At 52.4% G+C, this 21,109-nt stretch overlaps 1 protein-coding gene across 1 annotated transcript; it reads right to left on the bottom strand.

The window, feature by feature from the left end:
- Positions 1 to 8,410: 8,410 nt before the first annotated feature.
- On the bottom strand, positions 8,411 to 10,510 carry CITED4 (Cbp/p300 interacting transactivator with Glu/Asp rich carboxy-terminal domain 4). Its single transcript, XM_017830566.1, has one exon. The coding sequence runs from the start codon at positions 10,261 to 10,263 to the stop codon at positions 9,649 to 9,651; it is 615 nt and encodes a 204-aa protein (XP_017686055.1). The 5' UTR covers positions 10,264 to 10,510; the 3' UTR covers positions 8,411 to 9,648.
- Positions 10,511 to 21,109: the final 10,599 nt, after the last annotated feature.

The raw sequence follows: 21,109 nt of genomic DNA, 5'->3' as shown, positions 1-21,109 counted from the left end.
ACCCCGCACCCCGCACACAGCTCCCAGAGCTCCACACCCATCACCCCGCACACAGCTCCCAGAGCTCCACACCCATCACCCCGCACCCAGCTCCCAGAGCTCCACACCCATCACCCCGCACGCCTCTCCCGCCGCGCCGGGGCCGGGCTGGGCGGCGTTTCTCGCCCGGTGCCGCGAGGGGGCAGCAGCGCCCCGTGGGAGTTCCCGGCTGGTCCCGGCTGGTCCCGGGCGGTCTCAGCTGGTCCTGGGCAGTCCCAGGCGGTCCCGGGGACCCTTCCTGCCCTCGCTGGCTCTGTCAGCACCAAGGCTGATTAGCGGTGCCCGTGCCAGGGCGTTGCTGTCACCACCGATGGCCCCCAAGCAATCAGTCCCCAGCACTTGAGCGTCCCTCCTCATCTGGGGACAGCCGTGCAGGGATGGGCAGGACAAGCTGCTCTCACTCTGGCCCTACTCTCCTCTGCTTTACACTGGCTACTCCAAAGAGGTGAGTTCAAGGCCCTGCCATGGAACTGGACCCACCTATCTGCAGGGCTTTTCCTCCACTCCACCCTACCAATGGCAAACCCCTCCTGTTCCACTTCCAACACCTTTCCACTGAGCATCAGAGTAGTCCTGGGTTCCCAGGGATGAAGACGAAAGAAAAAGTCAGGGTGTGCTTTCCAGCAAATGCCAGCACTGCAGAGAGTGTTCTGAGAACTACTTTGAGTCCACAAAGAAGTTCCTGCGTGGCACTGCTGGGCTGAGCTGCCCAGTGCTCCAAGCAGAAGCTGCAGGCTCTCTCCCACTGCTCCCAGCTCTGTTGTTGCCAGTCTCACACTGGAAGAGAATTCACCTGTTTTTCACCTGAGATACCATGTATTTTAGCTGGTGGTCCAGCTCAGGTGATTTGTGGAAGTGCTGTAATGTCCTTCAACGAGGGGCTGTGCCCTCACTCTGTGGGCACTATTCCAGCATACTCAATCCCTCTTGTTCTTCTGAGATCCTGGGTAACCCAGGTCAGCAGTGAAGAAATGAAGGCCCTGATTGCACATCCTGCATTAATGAGCTTGCCTTCTGCCTGGTGCCCACGTCAAAACCGCCACAAACACTTCTGTGGAGGATGTGCCTCAGGGTTCCCTGTCTGCCTCCCTGCTGGCCAAGGGGACCCCAGCCATGCCCTGAGTGCTGGAGCTTGCTGAGCACATGGAGGCAGATACAGGTTTTGCACGAGAAGATAAGGAGGGCTTTTTTCAGCTCTGAAAGCTGTTTATTCTTTACAGCGTACTGACACCAGAACGGAAAGGGCCTTTTCCTGAAACTGGCTATTTATAAACAGCCTGCGGTGCAGAGCCTTCCCTTGCAGGGGGGCAGGGACTTTTGCAGCTTTCTTTTCGCTGCCTTGAGCTCACCCAGAGGTTGTTCAGACAGGAGTGAATAGAGCAGGTCTTGCTGCCCACCTGCTGGGGGCACGCTCCAGTACCTACAGCTTGTAATAACTCTGGAGATACCAAACTCCAGCGAGTACCTAATTCAGCCCTAAGCCCCTCGGCTATGAAGTCAGTGCAGTTCACAGTCCTGGATTCTTCCAAAGGCTTTGCAGGAGAAATTGGTTATTTGTGGCAGTCATGCCTTTAATGCGTAACACAGCTGTGCTTGTCCAAGGGGGCCGATCCCTCTGGTGTATGGGCAGAAATCAGCAGCACTCATAGCCATATCTTTCCAAGCTGTTGAACAGTGCAATGTTCGCTGCATGCACATGCTTGAGCTGGGATTTGGCTGCTCCAAGATGCATAAAAGACAGCATTGGAGCCTTGACTATCTTTGCTTCCCTGTTGTGAGTCAGCACAGGCAGGCAGTTGGGACAGCCACAAACCTACAGCTCAAGCACAAAGAGCAAGTTTATTTCCATTACCTCGCTATCCCAGGGATCCCCGAAGCAACACCCAGGCAGAGGTACACAAACTGTCCATGCTGGAAGAAGACTGGTCTGCTGCTCATGCTGCTTTATCAAGAGTTATTTTCAGTTGCAAGGTTGCTTGAGCACTTACAATCCTCCTCACCAATCTTCTGCATTTAACCCATTCCTCCCAACACCTGATAAAGGAGAGAAATTGGGACCTTCAAATCTCATCTCCATGAGAGGCCTTTCTTCAGATTTTACCCAGTTTAATTGTGTTGGGGTGCTGGGCAGCTCTCTGCCTCCCTCCCCTCATCTTGCCCTGGCAGGCCAGTGGCTCTGTGGGCAGCTCATCTTTCTCTGGGGACACTGGGATCCTCTTTTGAGCCCTGCCAGAAACTTTGAGGAAGCTAGGGCTAGGTTTAGTTGTTAAAACTACTGTTCCTTCCCGTCCTAGCTGTGCCCACTTTGCAAACCAGGTTTGCACTTGGCAGTGCTCACAGTACAGCACAGCATCATCACCCAGATTTTCCCACCTGTAGGGATGTGGTGACTTTTGGTTTTGGCTCTGGTGCAGAAGGTCAGTGTGCCTGGCAAAACCTCTGGCAAAGGAGTTTTACTGAGAATTAAAGAATTTAATTAAATACTTAAATAAAACCCTCTGTCCCCTTCTGGGGTTTGTCTTGTGCTGTTTGAGAAAGGCAGAGGTGTGCAGGGGGATGGGGAGAGGATGAGGAGACACACAGCTCTGCAGCTGTGCAGGGAGAGCCAGATTTCCATGGGACTCTGCACACCAAACACGGCTGAAGCAGTGAGGGTGGACCATGGCTCAGGGCCAACAGTGTGGGAGATCAGACAACTGTTGGTCTCTTCACCCCCTGGTATTCTAGTGGTCATGAGCAGGTCATGAATGTTTGTAGCAGACTGAACTTGCAGAATTCCCTGGAAATGTGAACTCAATGATATTTTTGGCAAATCTGGAAAAGAAATAACCGTCGATGCAGAGGCTGCAGGATGCAGCACAGCCCCTGCACGTGGAAAGGTCCCACTGCCTCTGAGGTGAAGACATACAACTGACACAGGACTGGGCTGACTTGTCAAAACTTTCCTCAACTCACTACAATGCCTTGCAATCAACTGACTTTTGTATTTACAGTTGAAACAGGAAAAGCAGGACTTGGTCCATACTTTGGTGTAGCAACTATGAAGCAACCGAATGGCAGACTGTGACCAGCATCTGAAAATCAGGAGTGTTGTAAAGTGCCATGAGCAACTAAGTGCCCCAGGAGAGCTCCTCAGAATGCAAATACTGCTGAGATGGACCACAATGTGACCCAGGGCTTTCTAATCAGCAGCACATTATCAGAGGCTCAAGGTGCAGATCCCCCATTTTCCCTCTCCTTCAGGGCAAAGATTGATCTGGGAATTGGGTTGGGATCAGATGCTTGAAAAAGCAGTCACTTGCAAAGCTTAATCTTTTTTCTCTGGAATATCACTTGGATTTGGCAAAGAGCTACTTTCCCTAATCCCCATTAATGCAGGTGCACGTGGAAGCTCCTGGAAATCCCTGCTGCAGGGGCTTGGGTTCAGCAAAGCAGGAATGTCCCCTGTGAATACTCCACACTGGCATCCTCAAGGGCCTCCAGCCTGGGAGCTTGTGGTAACAGGCAATAATCAAGGGGCTCAGCACTGTCCAAACACAGTGTGATGGAGTTGGAGGTGGTGGAGTAATGCTTTCCCTGGGAGCTGATACCTAGCTCTGCCTCTTGCCATGTACCCCAGGAGAAGTGCTGGGATATAAGGAAAGACCTGTAAGTCAGGATTGGAGCTGATGTGCAGAGCATTCCGTGGAACCCCGCTGCCAATGTTTGTGTGAGGGGTGTCCTTAGCAGCCAGTTTGTATTTGAAGCAAGTGCTGTGACTTGGTTTGGGAACTGCACAGGATAACATCAGACATAGCCACAGTTTTATTTTTACAAGTCATCAATATTTGACCAGCATTTCCAGTGTGGCTACAGGAGAAAACCACATCTGAGATGGTTGTGTGGTAGCTAAGAATATGAAAGCCATTTGACTGAATATTGACTTAGTAACAGTGTTTTGGAGTTTGGGGATGAGGAAAATTGTAAACTCTCCTTTTTTTCTCACTGCTCTGGTAGTCCAGAGGACTCATGAGCAAAGTCAAGATGTCTCAAGAGCAAACTATTCTTGCTGTGGCTGTTTTCAGTAGGAACAAACCACCCCCAGAAATGTGCTGCAGAGAAGCAGAACGAAGCTTACCCCTGCTTGAGGAAACTCAAACAGGCTTTTCTGAAGGCTTGAGGAGACGAGGATGCAGAACCTGTGAGGAGGAGCAGAAATCCAGCCTTGAGCTCAGTAGAGTATCACCCTGAAAGTCTCAGGTGTGACTGCTTGTCCCTCACATGTGTCATACAATGGAAGCCATTCAGGATCTCACAGGAAGAAGCCGATGTGGCCAGGCTGGAGGGGTACAGGGAGGAAGGTTCACTGAGGGAAGGCTCAAGGAGGAACAGCGTGGTACCACCTCACAGGCAGCAGAGGGAGGAATGTCCCATGGCAGGGTGGCCTTGGTGTGTGCATGTTGGCAGCTGCAGTGGGTGGGAGAAGGTCTTTACCCAGGATGGCCCCAGGAGGCATCTGAACCGGTGGGAGAACCAAGGGACCATTGGGGTGGAGTTTTTAGGAACCGGGTATTTGGGTAAAACTTGCACTTGTATTTTAGATGTGGAGGTGGCCACACACCATCTCCTAGGCCAAGAGTGAGAGAGAACCCTGCCAGCACATGCAAACACAGCTACAGTAGATTATTATCCCTTGGGAGAGATATCTGGAGTCTCTGCACACATGTCTCTGAAAATAGTAGGTCATTGCCTGTGCCAGCCAGCAACCAAGTTAAAGGGAGAGATTTGGAAAGAAATAAGAGCAGTGCAGAAGAAACAAGCGCACTGAAACACAGGTCCAGAGAAATCCTGTCCTTTCAGATTTTCAAAATCTGCCTGGACAAGGCTCTGGGCTGCCTGCCCTGCCTTTGAATGCAGTCCTGCGTGGAACAGGAAATTGGACTGAGCGACCTCCAAAGATCCCTTCCAGTCTAAATCCTTCTGTGGTTCTGTGATGGATGTTTGAAATATAGAACAATCAGACCTAATTATAGCATTGGAGAAATCCATGACACATCTACAGCTTAAACCAGTGCTGTTCCCTCTCCCATCCCATAGAGCTAGAGACAGGACAGAAAAAGGGGATCACAACAACCCGCGACACAAAGTGATTCTTTAATGGGGGGAGACTCAGGGGGGAACACCTGGGGAGCTATGAAATCATTACTGATATGGAGAAGATGACCAAGAAATGACTAGGAAGTAGAGGATACCTGGCAAAGTGAGGGAGTGGCAGGTTTAAAATGCAGAGAAGCTTACAGAGGTAAGGCTTCTTATGAAGAGCTTGATTGCTCCCTTGTGGATTTCGTTGGCACAAGACAGTGCTGAAGTAAAATGTACCTATGAATTGAAAAAAAAAAAAAGGCTGTTTCTGAGTCAGGAATCTTTGATTCAGGAGATCTTTGAGCCACAGATCAGTGCCTTTTGGTCATACAGAAATGTTCAGGTATCCCCAAGTGTCCATGTACCTCCCATGCTATCAGAAAGAGCCTCAATGAGCTCATTGCACTCAGAGATACCTCTGTTCACTCGGTTTTGACCCTGGCCCATGGAACCTAAATTTGCAGAGATCAACAGATATGTCCCATCACACCTGGGGAAAATAATTCCCTGTCACCTTCTCCTTTCACTTACGTAAACTTCTCTTACCCAGCTTCTTCCAGACTGAAGAGTCATAGGCTATTCTGTGGCTTCTTTGGAGAAACATTACTCTGCCTCAGTTGTTTCTTCTTTCTCTACAGTTTCTCTTGTTTTACATTGTCGTTTCTCTATAAACAGACCAGAATTTTGGACAATGCACCAGCACGGGCAGCACACAGGATGCAGCTGAATTGTCTATCAGTACTGTAGGGCACTGGGGCATTCACTGTTTTATTTTACTTTTCATTCCCCTTCTAATGATTTTCTAACCTTCCCTCTGCTTGTCTGGCTCCCCCTGAACAGCAAGTTGGGATTTTTCATAGCAACATTCATTGTAACACTACGATCTTTGCTGAGTGGCTGTAGCTAATTTAGAGTACTGTGTGAAATCACAGAAGATCAACCCTCCACACATCATTTCATATTTACCAACCATTGCTCATCTTATTGCCCAGGCGCTCACTGTTAGCAGATCCTTCACCACCTCTGTACCAGACTTTCACCTTTGCAATTCTGCATCACCCTGCACTATCAGCAAACTTCATCACCCCAAGAACACATGTAGTCAGAGACAGGGATGTGGAGAAAGGCCTTGTCTTTCTGTGCTTTCAGCACTCACATGCTCCCAGAGGCTGCCTCAAGCCCTGGTCATTACACAAATAGCTACAAAATCTATTTGGAGTGTTACAGAAGATGCAATCTACCTGAGGGGATGGGGTAGTGTGTCCCAGCTACCCTGTCTGGACTAGGCAGTGGAGTTGGAGAACCTTCCTTCCTCCCCAAAACAGAAAAGAGTCTCCCGGTACCTCAGAGAAGAGGTGCTTGTAAACACACTCTGCACGTGAGGATTTCACTCATGTCCGCAAAGCTCCCAAGTCAACAGGGGCTGTCGCTCACAGTGCTGAGCACTGTCAGTGCCTGGCAGCCCCTAACAGAGCTTTGGGGTGTCCTCCTGCTGCCCTCCTGCCTGGGATGGGATGGAGTGGTCAGTGTCAGCTGGATGGGAAAAGCAGAGCTTAGCTCTTACATTTTTGGTGACCTTTGAGAAACTCCCCTGCAGGCCCAGGTAGCTGGTCACCCCACTGTGCCATCTGCCACCTCTGCTCAGTGTTGTGTCAGTCCCCTGGCCAGGGGACCTGGGCAGGAGGGATGCACTGTTCAGCTGAGTGAGGAGGGAGAACTGAGCCCTCTGAGCTACACCTGGTGCTGCTGGAGCAGTCCCTCTGTGCCTGATGCCAGGGCATGCAGAGCTGGCAGCACAAAGGGGAAGGACACAAACTGCACCTAAACCGAGAAAGCATTAGAAAGGTGGTGATCACAGCACTTGTCTAGTCCAACCCAGGCCAATAGGCCTCTGGCAGAAATCATAAGTGGTTTTGGCCTGGGTTATCTAGAAAATCAGAGACTGACCGCAGTTAACAGTGTCTTTTGGGGAAATGAATGGGTGACATAACTGAGGAGCATTGAAATAACCTCAGCTGAGCCTGCTGGGACAGACTCCCAAGGAAATCCTGACTGTGACCTCCCTCTGTGACTCCACATCTCTGGTATTATCAGTTCCCCTACTCCGACTTAAATCAACAGCACCTTTCCCAGTGCACTGCACAGCCCTCCAAGAGGAGGTACAGACACGTTCCTCTGGCCATCAAATGCCAAGTGCTTCTTATGGAGAAACCTGTTCCTGGGAAACCTCTGCAGAAATTGCTGGAGTTGACAGTCCTCAGCTGTGGGCTGGACACCTCTTCCCACTTGTAGCTGGGATACTGCAGGTCACAATGGCATGTGTCACACAGCTGGCCCTGCCCACAGCCACAACTGACAACCTAGAACACGCTTGTTTATTTTGGGGTTCATCTTTTACTCTGAGGTTGCCAACTCCTTGCTGCTTACCTAAAGTCTGCAGTTGCACGGAGACAACAAAGCTCTTCCAGGTCTCCAACAGCCCATTGCTACAGAGCTGACAGCCTGAGCAGGGCTCTCTCACCCCAACACCAGCTCTCCAGGCTGCCCAGGCATAACCACCAAAAGGACAACTGCTCTCGAGTTGAGCAAGGAACAAGGCCAGGGGACACTGACAGACAATCCAAAGTATGGGCAAAGTGATTCAGCCACTCCACTAGCAGCATCCACAGCTCCATTGCTACAGGGCAGGAAAGAAACACATGGAAATATCCCTGAACTCTTCAAAGGGACTAGCTGGAAACACTTTGAAAATAAAACCTAAGCCCTGGAAGAGTAGGAAAGCAAAGGCTGTCTTGATTTTTAGAGCCTTTGTGGTATAGAAAACTGCAGCAGAGAGCTACTAGCAGAGCTGTGGCCCAGCTGTCAGAGTTGCACTTGGTCTGGAAGCAGTGTAAGGAGTCACTACCCACTTGTTGAGTAACTTTAAATAAGCTTTAAGTCCTTTTCAACCCAATCCACTCTATGATTCTATGACCCGGCTCAGCCAGCAACAACAGCCATCCTGCAATAGCAACACCATCCACATCTGGAATTTGCCCTCAATGCTGAGAAGAAGCATCTCATCCTCCCAGCCACACTTCAAGGACAGATTTAGTCCAAGCATTAAACTAGAAACACAGTCCTTCCAACTTGTGTGGCGGGGGGGGGACACAATGACGGGACCCACAGCCCAGCGGCAGGAGCAAAGCCAACACTTCTCCCCGTACTCCACACCGGGCCGGAGACGGGCACTGAACAAAAGCACGCAGGAGATATTTCAGCTTTTATTCTCAAATCCATCCGTACATTCCGACCTGCCGAGCGCCAGGGCCGGCAGCACCAGGGGGCAGCAGCAACCAGAACTCACGGGAGCTTCCCCAGCGCCGGGAAACGGGAGACAGCGCAGGAAACCAAACCCCGCCGGCTTTTATATCTCACCTTCTCTGAGCGAGGGAATTGGAAATCGAGTCATCTTTATCACATTCAGAAAGGTGTTGGATTTACAGTCCTGTGCGTTCAGCATAACGATCTCGGGTTGAATTGACTATTCTGCAGAGCAGCTTGAAAACTATCCCAGGCTTGCTTTTCCCTAAGCCAGCATCTTAAAGCTGCAGTACTCTCCAGGCATCTTTCCCCGCAGTCCCAAAGCCAAATAACAAAAGGAGCCCTTGCAAATAAATAATCATAGGAAAATAAATAAGATTAGAACTGGAGTATACAGTTACATGGTCTTTATTTGGTTTCGGAGGTGGAAAAAAGTGGAGTCAGACTGCAGCTTTAAGCCTCATGCCTGAATCAACCTCAAACACTTGGTAAATTTTACATTTGATTAGCAGTATAGGTTGGAGATCCGAAGTTCCACGGAGATGAACATTAGGCACATACACACACCCTTCCCCAAGGCATACTTTATTTTGCCGAGTTAGAAAAAGCCTGCTGAGGGGACGTGCCCCTTCCCGAGCTGAACAGACACGACTGAAGACGTATTTACTGCCACAGTAAAACGTCCCCAACAAATAGCTAACCCCACCCATGTTTGCAAGGGGAAACTGGTTCAAACCATGCACCAGGGAGACAATCCCCTCTTGGGATCCTTCACCTCCACTGGCACCACAGAATCCTTGAGCAAATCCAGCTCCCGGCAGGGCTGCCAGCTGCCCATCACTTCTTGTGCTCCAAGCCTAGCTGTGGAAAGTCATAAGTCCATTATTTCTACTTAAGCCAGAAATCCTGTTAATGCCATTTAGAGGCAGTTCTACAGCAGGAGCTCTTGATCTGATCTTGCTCTGTGTTTAGGGTGAACATCCCCTCTTCAGGAACTCCCACACAGAAAAACCACACAAAAGAGGAAAGCAATCCATTGCAAGCCAGTGTCCGATGATTGTCCCTTCGGGGAGGGCAGGAATCCAGGACAGGGCTAGGCAGGGGAAGGGAGGAGAATGGCAGGTGAAGAAAGAATTTAGAAACAAACTCAAAACCACCAAGACACAAGGAGGAGCTCAAAGCCCCTCAGCAGCTGATGGCACTAGGTTGCTGTTTGCTAACAAAGTCTGAAATGAAGTCGAACTCGTTCTGTCCCAAAAATAACTCCGGCAGCTCCTGAATCCGGTCCAATCCCAGTTCCAGGACAAGGGATGTCAAGACCTCCTCATCTATGAGATCAGTGTCCATAACATTCAACGTCAGCGCCGGCGAGGGCATGTGCTGCATGCCCGGGTGCTGGCCCGGCCCCACTCTGTACTGCTGGGCACCAGCTCCCATGGGCCCGTTGCTCATGGCCAGCGGGTGGCCCTGGTACTGGGTGTTGAGTTTTTGTAGGTGCATGCTGGCCATGAGCTGCTGGGTGCCCACTGGCCCCATGTACTGCTGCTGCTGACTCGGTCCATTGAACATCATCGCGTTCTGCATCTGGTGGTGGCCCATCTGTCCGCCGAGGCCGGGTCTCGGCCTCATCGCCCCGTCCATGCCGGCCCCCCCGTAGGGCATCATCTGAGCGGCGGCGGGCAGCGTCCGCAGCACATGCTGCCCGTGCTGCGGGGGTCCCTGCAGCCCGCTCACCCCCACGCGGTAGCTCTGCAGGCCGGTGCCCCCGTGGCTCATGGGCATCATCATGTGCTCGGCCATGGCTCCGGGTCTCGGCGAGGCGACACCAGCTCCGGGAACAGTTCCCGGGGACGACACCGCGTCCCGCTCCCGCCGAGCCGGCTCCGACGGGAGATCCCGGAGAGCCCCGACCTCCGCCCGCGGGGAAGGCACCGCTCCGCTCCCTCCGCGGGAGTCCGGCGGGGACCCTCGGCACGGCCCCGGGCAGTGCCCGCACGGTACGCACCGGTCCGGGGCTCCTGCGACAGCGGCTCCGCTGACCCGGGCTCCGCTCGGCTCGCTTGGCCCGGCGCTGCCGCGGCGCTCCCGCACTTATAGAGCCGCGGGCGGGGCGGGCGCGGGGCGGCCCCGGCGCCCATTGGAGCGCGGGCGGGGTCCGGCCCCGCGGGAGGGGCGGCCCTACCCGGCTCGGTCCTGCCCGGCTCGGCCCTGCCCGGCACGGCAGCCTCGCCGCTCCGTGCCTCCGACACCACAAACGGCCCGAGATCGGCTCTCTGGAGGGAGAGAGTCACCCCTCTGGTGCCTTCCCCCTCCTTCTCAGTGTCACTCTGCCCGAGCCTTTGTACCCGCTCACACACTGCCCGCTCCTCGGGTCCCGTTGAGAAGGTTGTGCTGAGCTCCCCCGTTCGTGCCCACGGACGCACCTTTGTCAGGTGCTCTCAGTGCCGAGGATAGTTGGGGTCATCAGCTGGGTGGTTGGTTACTCAGCCAAAAGCACCTTCCTAGCAAGGATGCACCAACCTCCCCCACACACCTGGTACCAAGGGGATTGTCACACACAGATTTGCTACAGGTCTGTAGCAGTGTCTTTTGCACCTCTGAGATGAGCTTTGGCTCATGGGGTCCCAATGCAAGCCACATGCCCACCCACTGAACTGTACCAGCCAAATTATCTTACCATGGGCTTAGACTACTGCAGCACTGGTGCTCTCTACAGGACCTGGTGTGTTCCAGTAGTGTATGAAAGAACAGTGGTGATCCTCCTCTTGTGTTTTGTGTTTTGAAGGAACCCAGAGACTTCTTTTTAAAAGATATTAGTGTTGCATGGTTACTCACTTAGAAGGCAGGGGATGACAAAGTTGAACTTGCTTCCCCAACTTCATTCTGTCTTTGTCCTCTCCCAGGCAGCCCTTAACCAGCATTACAGACCATGGCTCTGGTAATGCCTGACAGATCTTTTCTGGAGGCTTGGAGCAGGTTGTTTGATGGAGGTGTTCTGCATATTCATGGTGCTCATGGACCCTGGTGAGCAGAAGGAAGTGCCAACAAAGGGTTTCAAAGGATGCCCAAGGGGTTTTTTGTTGTCTCAAGTTGCCTCTCAAGTTTGTATAACTTGAGAGATGAGGTCTAAGTTCATACTACCATGAAGAGACTAAGTCAGGCAGCACGGGCACCTTGGGTGAGTGCTGAGCCACAGTACTGACCTGAAGGGTTACTTATAGAGAATATCTCTGTATCAAAACACTGTAAACCAGCAGCTCAGAGCAGATAATGACCAGGAGCCTTCCACTTCCAGAGGCCAGCAGCCAGGAATGGAAAGTGTCTTCTCTTACTTGACAGAGCACAGGGCCATAAACCTCCTGGACATTCTGGGAGTCACTTTTGTTTGTGCCACCTTCTGCCTTGTAAAGTGGCTGGGATGGGTTTCAGGTGTTATTGGTGAGCCTCTAGCTGATGAATCAGTTGGTTAATTGTTCGATGTAATTACGTAATGATTGTTTTTTAACTCTAGAGATTTTGACAAACGCATTTTTAGTGCTAATAAACACATGCTCACATACATATACCTGCCTGCCTGCGAGTTCACATGCAGATGCACACCCAGGTGAGGAACAAATGCAGTTTGTTTTGCACATGAGGGAGTGCCTGCCCTCTTCTTTTCGGAATCATCCAGCCATGAAAACATCTCTCACTTGGAGGAGAGGTGTGGTGTGTCCTGCAAGACCTGGTCAGGGCCAGAAAGTCTTGGACACGAGTAACAGGTGGGAAAGGGCTGTCCACAGCCATCTGCATTACAGAAGACCCCAAAGGTGGTAAATGGCCCCTCATTTTGGAAACAGATTAGCAGATGAGAGAGCACTCTTGCTGTACACACGTGTGAAGGTCCACTTATCTCTGCCATCACTCATGCCCCATCTCCTTTGGGAAGGGTAAGCCAGATCAGCAACTCATCCAGTCTGAAAATAGTTTGACCAGAAATAGAGCTGTGTTGGCTGGGATCAGCTCTCTCATCCAGCTTGTGCCATTGTCCTTAGATATTTCCCCAGCATAACCTGAGGTGTTTGAGAGGGGACAGGGGGATATGAGGATGGGAGGCATGGCAGTGGGCAGAGGGGCCCACAGATCCACAGCCCCCATGTTTGCCATGTGTGTGCCATCTTCCTGTGCTCCATGTTCCGATGGCTCCTGTTCTTGAAGCAGTAATATTTTATTTTACAGGGATCAGTGTAGACTGGCCTGCTGCATTTCACACTGTCCAGCCAGTGGCTGGGGGCAGAGCTGAGAAAGGGCTGACCAGTAATGGTAGCACCTTTTTCACTGGTCTTTTTCGCCCAGAACAAGCAGTGGTCCTTGTCCTGCTGAGGTCTTGGGGATTGAAGACCCAAACCGCTGCAGCCGTACGTACAAGCACTGTGTGTCACCCATCTAACCCCAGGCTTGTGTCTCTCCCCTCTGCCCTGCCATCTGTCATCAGCCCACAGACACACTGGCCTTTCTGGGAAAGCAGATAAACTGCCAGAGCCAGCCCTGGGGCCGTGGGTCAGCCAGCTCTGGCTGAAGTCACCACAGCAGTGTGTCATTCACAGCTTCCTGACATGGGACTTCCCCAGGCTGGCTGTACTGGTATCATCAGCCCTATGTTATCAGGGGTGGATTACCCATGCTGGGAATTAGATTAACGCAAAAGATTGTAGCTCCAGTGGCACCAGTTTGGCTTGGTACGACCAGGGATGTGGCAGCACCGCCTGTGTGTCTGTGTCCCAGGTCAATCCATGTGGGTGACCAGCAGTTCAGGGACCTGACCACCAGCACATTGCAGACCTTGCACAGCTCTGTGTTACCTATGATTTTGTTTATGTGAAATGTTCCCTCCTCATACCTGATCCCTGATCATCACGCACTGACTGCACGGCTCCAGTGGTATTCAGTGGTAAAATCCTGTCCCCAAGCCCCCCAGGGATGAGAGGTGGCACAGGCACATGCTTTTTGTAAGCAGAGATGTGAAGACTTTTGTCTTGCAAGGTTTTCCATGTATCAGAACTGGTTCTTGCTAATTCCAGTTGCTGATCTCAGTCTAAGATCTTTTTTTTTTTTTCCGTGAGTCCGAGGTCCTTAGTTCTGGGGGCAGGAAAAAGAAAAGAACATTTTTTAAAAAGCTTTGTAGAATGCAAGATGTCCTAATGAATGGAGAGTGGGTTGAGGATTTTTGGGGGAATTACCTATGACCAAATGATTCTCACCAGGCATTCCAGTTTACAACCTACCCACTGCTGTGGGGTATGAGGTACCTTTGCATGGAGATCACAGAAGAATTTGAGTAGTGATGTGAGATATGAATTTGGGTGTAAATGGAAGGATCTGAGGCCTCCCGTGATTCAAAGACTACTGGATTCTCACTCAATGCTTGGCCCAACAGAGCTCCTGCAAGTTTCAGAGCAACTGAAGTGTGCAGAAAAATGCTAAAGCAATTTGAAATATCAAGTCAGGACAGAAGCTTGGCTTTGAAGGACAGATGTCCAGCAGAACCCCCTTTGCAATCCCCATGTGCACTAAGGGAGAAATATAGAGATTAGAAATGCACAAAGGGAGGCTGGAAATCTATAGAGGTGTGACCTGGACTGAGATCCATCAAGTATCACTGTCTGACATTGCTTTACCTGGGTTTCACCATGGGCTTCTGTGCATAACTCACCTCCACATCAATTTAAACTCTCTGCAGCTCTCAGCTGCATCACAAAGTATTCCTGAAGTATTGTTTTTCCAGGAGATGCCAGGCTCCAGGGGAGCTGCTCCTCTTGCATGCTGTCGGCTTGCAGTAACTCCCATGGGCCCAGCAGCTGATGGACTGTGGCATTTGGGAAGATCTTGGGTTGGACGAGTCCAGATCTGGAGCACTAAAGCACCACTGTTCACTGAAGGGTGGAAAATATCAGTCCGCTCAGTCCTCAGGAGGATCAGCTGTTAAACACCAGGCCGTCACCTGTTGCAGCAATCAGCTCCCACCTGCCTTTTTCTCCTCAAGCTTTCTGTCCTCATTTGATCAGTCCCCATCACGCAAAGGTGGCACCTACATTTTGGGTACTTGGAAAGGGAAGAGCAGGACGGCTCCCTGAGGCAGGTGGTGGTGGGGATGGGCTGCAGCTGCTACAGCAGCTCCCCAGCCTATAGTCAGCTCCTCCCTGGTGGTTCAGGCTCCTGGGGAGAAAGAGTAGCCATGAACCAGGCACAGAGTGGCTCAACAGACTGGACTTGGAGTGGCCCAGAGCCCCCCCTGCCCACCCCACAGTGCCTACTTTTCCCTATCTGGTTCAAGGGTTGCCACGGTCTGATTCCCTCAAGGCCTGGCTGAGGGCCCATGTCTTCTGCCTCTCCCTGCACTGCCAAGGGGTTGAAAGTTTTCCTACCTAATGTTTGACCATGTTGGGACATTCATTTTAATCAAATATTCACTATCAGCTGCTGGAGGTCTCTATACCAGATCTGAAAGGATCTTAGTGAGTCTCTGCTGCACAATTACTGCTTTCCCAGCAGACTCATTTATTGGCAACCAGGAGATGAGAAGGGGTGCAATGCACTTTCATTTTTTTGTTTAAGGATGATCACAGTGGTTTGCAAACTTTGACTCTAAAGCTGAGAAGTCCAGCAGAGGCCATGGTGCTATAAATACTGAAGCAGGAGCAAATTCCAATGGCGTTTCTCCAGTCTGACTTTAAATAAGTATGTTAACAAGCCAAGAGTTATAAGTTAAATTAAATATTGAGCTTCTTGATGCAGATTTACACTTACAGATGTCTCTGACAAAGAGGACTGGCCAACAGCAAATTATTTCAGACACCTGTTACTAAATCTGTTTCTTGTCCTCAGATGTGTCTGCTGTGGACAATTAAGGTGACAAGCACCATTGACTGGGCAGGATGTGAAGAATCTGTGCTGTGATCAGGGCTGAGGGTCCCAGTGGTGGATCTGATCTCCCTGGGGGCTGCTGAGAGCAGGACAGAGCGGTGTCTCCTGGGAAGGTACCCCAGACACTGCTGGCCTGGTGCTGAGTCTGTGGAGTTGTGACCCCACAGGTGATTTACAGGGAAGGACTTTGCCTGGAGTCATGGTGGTGTACCTTCCCTCAGTACGTGTGGGGCAGGGATAGGCTCGTGCCAGTGCCAAGCTTCCTTTGGCAAATGTCTCCTAGACAGGTGCTCGGGAGAGAGGTGGGATGAGTGTGGGTTTCACTGAGACCAGTTCTCTGGGTGTGCAGCAGGAAAGATTTTTCATTAAGATTAAGAAAACCCCAAAGATTAAGGAGGAAAAGCAAAGAGCCCAGGAGGGACATGGTGATTCCTCATCTGCATTTAGATGGAAACACTTCCTAAAAGGCAGGAGGTATTAGAACCAGCGGTGCAAACAGCCCATGGGGAGAGGGCCAAGCACCCTGATAGCCCCGCTGGGTGCAGGGACTGACCTGCAGCTGGTGGACAGCTTTGGGGAAACTGGGCTCGTCATTAACCCTGCTGGGATTTGGGAGCAAAGATGCCAAGGAAGGGAAGGCTGTGCCTCCTTTCAGCTCTGTGGGAACCTGCCAAGTGTGCAGGTGGTGGGTGTGCCAGCTCCTTCCACACGCACTGGGCGATGCACGGCCTCCTGTGTGCACGAGGAGCCATGTGGGCCCACGTGCCCTTTGGCAGCATCTCACCTGCCAGGGCCACTAAAGGGTGCAAAGGTTATTGAGGCCAGAGCCTGGAGGGGTTGGTGCTTCCTCCAGAGCAACAGGCGAAGTTGACCCCAGTGCCTGAAGCTTGGCTTGCCCTGCTTGTAAACAACTTCTTTTTTTTTTTTCCTCTGGGCTAATCTTGCCTTGTGGGGGCAGATAACATCACTGGAATTCTTCCAGTGTCCTTCACAAGCGCCTCCTGCTTTGGACTTTGGCTGAGACACACATGAACGAGACACGAGCTTCCTTGACTGTTTTCTCTTGTTTGCTTTCCTCTGGGCCTGCTTCCTGCTCCGCTGCTGCTCCTGGTTCCTGGTCTTGGGGAGAGTGGCCAGAGCGAGCCCGGCACCGCCTTGTGCTTCCCTGGATGTCCTTGTGGGCTGGGGCCAGGATGCTGGCAGGGAGCAGGAGGGGCAGTGGGGTCTGGGCTCTCCTTGCTGATGCCCTGCAGAGTGGAGTGGGTACTCGGCGAGGTCCTGCTCAGCATCCTGGCTCTTTCCCTGCAGCACTTGTGCCAGGGCATCTACTTTGGGTTTAGGTGTATACCATGGCTGCATTTGAGCCTCAAAGGGCTGAAGGGCTTCTAGTCCTGCAGCAGAACCAACCTCAACCTAACCCCCAGCCCACCCAGCTTCCTGTCCCCACTCTGCCCAGCAATCCCACTTATCTCCCTGCGAGCTCTCACAGACCTCCCTGTGGGGTCCGACAACAGAAAATCGGTCCTGCTTTGGAGAGGGCTGGCAGCCTGAGCACTCCTAGCCTGCCCCTGGCCCGCAGCAGGAGCAGGCAGCCTGCCAGACCGGTCTGCCGGCACAGCCTCTGTGGCTGTGGGGCCGCGGCACCAGCTCCTGCCTCAGCTGCACGTGGCACCACTCACCTCCTCCCCGTGCTGCCAGCCCTCCCGAGCACAGTCCCGTAGTTTGCCACAGCCAAGGAAACCCAGGCACTGACCCTGTCCTGCTGCTGGCACAGCTGGGCCACCAGCCTGCTCAGGCCTTGCTCATGTTCTGTTGGGGTTTCTCTTACCAGTCCCATCAGTCCCGTGACTGTCCTGTCCAGGTCCCACAGTGTCCTTTCCCTGCAAAAGACAAGCCAAGGAGTCATCCCCTCTCATGTGAGTGACTTATAGGTCTGCTTCAGGGTGAGAAACTGCTTTGCCCAAGGCCTGGCTCACATCACTGCCCAGGCTTACAGTCCTCCCTGCATGGCCACTCTGGATGTCCTGATCACTCTGATTTCCCTCAGGCTGGATTTGAGGCACAGATGGACAGAGCAGGGCTGTGGTTTCTCTGGTGAGGAGCCTACTGGGTCCTGTATTATCATGGGTCAAGGCTACCTCTTCTTTGTGTCCCCCCGTCATGCCCCGTCCCTCTGCCCGTTCCTCCCAGGACCTGGTGTGTGGCAGTGGGATCAGTGGAGATGCACAGCAGTGGGGCTTTCCCACCCAAATGTTGGTCCTGGGCAGGAGAGAGCCAGCGTCCTCTGGGGCAGAGCCAGAAAGGTTTGGGGTTATTTCTTCTTATCTCCAGGTGCCTGCATTGCTGCTGTCCTGAGGCAGATTAGCTGTGGCGGTTTCTCTGGTCTGCTCTTGCCTCATGCAACTGCCCTGCATTTGGAGGTTGGGGTAGTCAGGGCCGTGGTGGTGAGTCTTTAGGGGGGATGTAGTGTGGTGTTTTTGCATTATCATCAGGAATAGCTGTTGCTGTTTATCTGCCTTTTCTTTCCTTCACGTTATGCAACCTCCTTTTCAGATGCCAGTGGTTGTTTTCCCAGGGCTGATGTAGCAACAAAATTCTTCCTGGTGTTTCCAGACCCTCATGGCTATGACAATGCTTCTCCAACCTTGCTCCTGCTCCTCTCACTCCCCTGACTGCATTAGGATGCCCAAGTGCTTTTCCACTTCCTAATCAGTCAAGGTGTTGAGCAGGGACTCTGCAAAGCCCTTGAAAGATGGGAGCTTGTGGATGGGCTGGGTGCCGGCAGCTCTGGTTCGCGTGGCCACGGGAGGAACAGGGCAGGTGACTCAGGGCAACTGAAAGTTTTATCCTGGGAGAGCTGCCTGGGATCCAGGTCACTGGGACCTGTTTGTCAGGTTCCTATTTTTGTTATTCACTAGCTCAGTATTCCTGAAAACAAATCGTGGTGTTGTCACCTGATTGGCATGACAGATGTTGGAGTGTGGAGTGTGTCTTGCATGCAGGGCCTGTTTGGGTGGCTGGACTTCAGCTCTGCAGTGACCAGATTTGGACTCTGCTGTGGCCATGTGAAGCTGTGCCAGTCCTATGGCTGCCTGCAGCAGGAGCTGCTCCTCTTGGTCTGTGCCCCTGGGAACAGCCCTGGTGCTGCCTGGGGACCTGCCCTCCCACCAGCTCCTCTAAAGCCAGGGCAGAGCAGCACAGCCTTTGCTGCCAGAGGAGACCTTCAGGCTCTCACATGTGTGTTTTGTGCAGAGGGTTGTGTGCCTGTGGGCTGAGCTTGCAGCAGGTAGGGCCTTCACAGAACCATAGAACCTTCCTGAGCTGGAAGGGACCCACAAGGATCATCCATCCAACTCCTGGCCCCGCACAGGATGCCCCAGCAATCCCACCACAAGCCTGAGAGTGTTTTCTAAACCCTCCTGGAGCTCTGGCAGCCTTGTGGCTGTGCCCACTGCCCTGGGGAGTCTGGGCAGTGCCCAAACAGCCTCTGGGGGAAGAACCTTTGCCTGAGATCCAACCTGAGCCTGCCCTGACACAGCTCCAGCCGTTCCCTGGGTGCTGTCCCTGCTCCCCCAGAGCAGAGATCGGAATTGCCCCTGGGGAAGAGCTGCAGCCCCCGCTGAGCTCTGCCCTCAGTCTGCTCTTGTCCAGGCTGAACAGGCCAGGTGATGTCAGCTGCTCCTTGTACGGCTTCCCCTTTAAACCCTTCACTGGGCTTTGGGAGACAAGCCCCCAGGTTTTGTTCTCCAGCTGGTCCCCTCCTGCAGCCTCTGGTGAACTCTGCTGGCCCCTGGCTTAGGTTGTGGGCTGGTGACATTCCCTGAGTCTTCATTGGGTTGGGATAGGATAGGACAGAGCTGTGAGTTACTGCTGTGTGAGAAACTACTACTGGTTATATAGAGAAGGGAAAGAGCTGGCATCAGAGCTGGCACCAGTGAGAGCCCTTGTCAGAACCTGAAGCACCTCGGGAGGCTGCAGACAGTGCTGGGGAGAAGATATTTGTGGGGGTATGTTGCTGTTTCCTTCATCTGCAACAACTTCTTTCCGGAGCTGGACAGTACATTTCTTCTCAGGCCAAGCTTCAGCAGAAAAACCTGCCAGCTAAACCAGGGATTTCACCAATTGGTATTTTTTTGGTTAATGGCAAAACTTACGCATGAAAATGTTTGTTTCATTTTGAAGAAATAAAGAACAAATTTTTTTCTTGCGTCATCCATTCTCCTTTTTATCGTGGTAAAAGCTGACAGGGAGCAGGACCTCCTCTTGATTTTAGAAATAAAGAAAACATCTGTTGGTGTTTGTGGTGAGAGAAGCGTGGCTGTGCCTATCTGACCGAGCAGCCCTCCTGCTGCTGCCTGCCTGGGCTTCAGTCATCTTGTCATGTCACTGGGGTGGCAGTGGCAGTGGGCTCAAGCAGCACTGCTGGCCTGGTGCAGTGGATATGGAGGTCAGCCCAAGAAGGGGGGCTTGTGGCCAGAGGAAGGCCAATTGTCACGGGGACAGGTTTTCTTTTTGCATGAAGAAAATGGTCTGGATGCTTAAGTGACTTATTCATTTATTGGGAGCAACCTGAAAACATGTGCTATTGGAAAATGCACGTCCCTGGCCAGTATCCACTGAAATCCATGGGAGCTATTGGCATATGTGGTGTTAGGAAAACAGCTCATGTTGCTGCTGCCATTGTCAGGATTAAAACTCAATTGCCCTTTTTGGGAACGCTGATTGCTGAAGGCATCTGTTGTGTAAGGGACAAGCTGGTGAAAGCAGAGGAGTGCCAGGCAGGGAGAGAAACCCTCCTCCTGCTGCCACGGCCACGCAGTGGGCTTGTGAAAGGTTTGAAGTTCCTTGCTCTGCGTTATGTTCCTCCTGCCAGGGCTTCAAGGATGGTGGTGCTGGGATAGTTGGTGCTGGTGGGTATGGAGTTTCCTTCTCAAGGTGTGGTAGCAGGTGACTCTCTTAGCACACGAACTTTGCTGGCACTCCTGGAATGATCGCCATTCACTGGAGACAGCATGGGAGATGCAGGTGTTCCATGGGTTCACCTCGATCTTGGCGTGCATGTCATAGTCTCTGCTTTATGGCCACGGGGGAATGCTTTTGAGCTTGTGACTGGGTGCCCCAGTGTCACTGCTCAGGAATGTGGCAGGTGTTGCCCATATTTTGGACATGAGCAGCATTTGGATCCCTGAGCTTTGGGTGTGTTCTGGACTAGGTGATGGTGGGAGAAGGAGAGGACAATGCAGGTGAGGGGGTCCACACACAGGTAGCTTTTCTGGTACCTGAATGCCCTTGCTGCTCTCTCAGGGCTGGGCTGGCAACAAGCTCCCACTCAGCTGTTGTCCCCAGAGCAGCTGCCTTAAGACACTGTACCTGGGATGTGGTAAAGCCTGTAGCTGCACCCTGGAGGGCTCTGGCCAGAGCACTGTGTTAGAACAAAATTGATCCAAACCTTCAGGTCAAGGTGTGAATCCCTGCAAAGGTCTGCACTACTCACAGGGGCTGCCCACACTCGCTGTCACGGCAGGACTGGGAGCACAGGTCTCACAGGTGGCCTCTGCAGAGACAGACTGTTGTGAGCCCTAAGGTCTCCCAGCTCGACAAGCCTTGCTCTGGCATCCCTGCCCTGTCCTTTGCTTCTATGGGCTCCTCTTCCTGGGCCAGAGGGTCCTCTGTCCTCATCAGCTCTGTGCTTCAGGGCACAACCATCTCTTGGACATGAAGGGTCCCAGTTGTCTCAGCCTCT

This window comes from Lepidothrix coronata, unplaced genomic scaffold (genome assembly GCF_001604755.1).
Source record: "Lepidothrix coronata isolate B3197 unplaced genomic scaffold, Lepidothrix_coronata-1.0 Scaffold180, whole genome shotgun sequence".
Lineage (NCBI taxonomy): Eukaryota > Metazoa > Chordata > Aves > Passeriformes > Pipridae > Lepidothrix > Lepidothrix coronata.
This window is presented reverse-complemented; position numbering and strand designations above follow the sequence as displayed.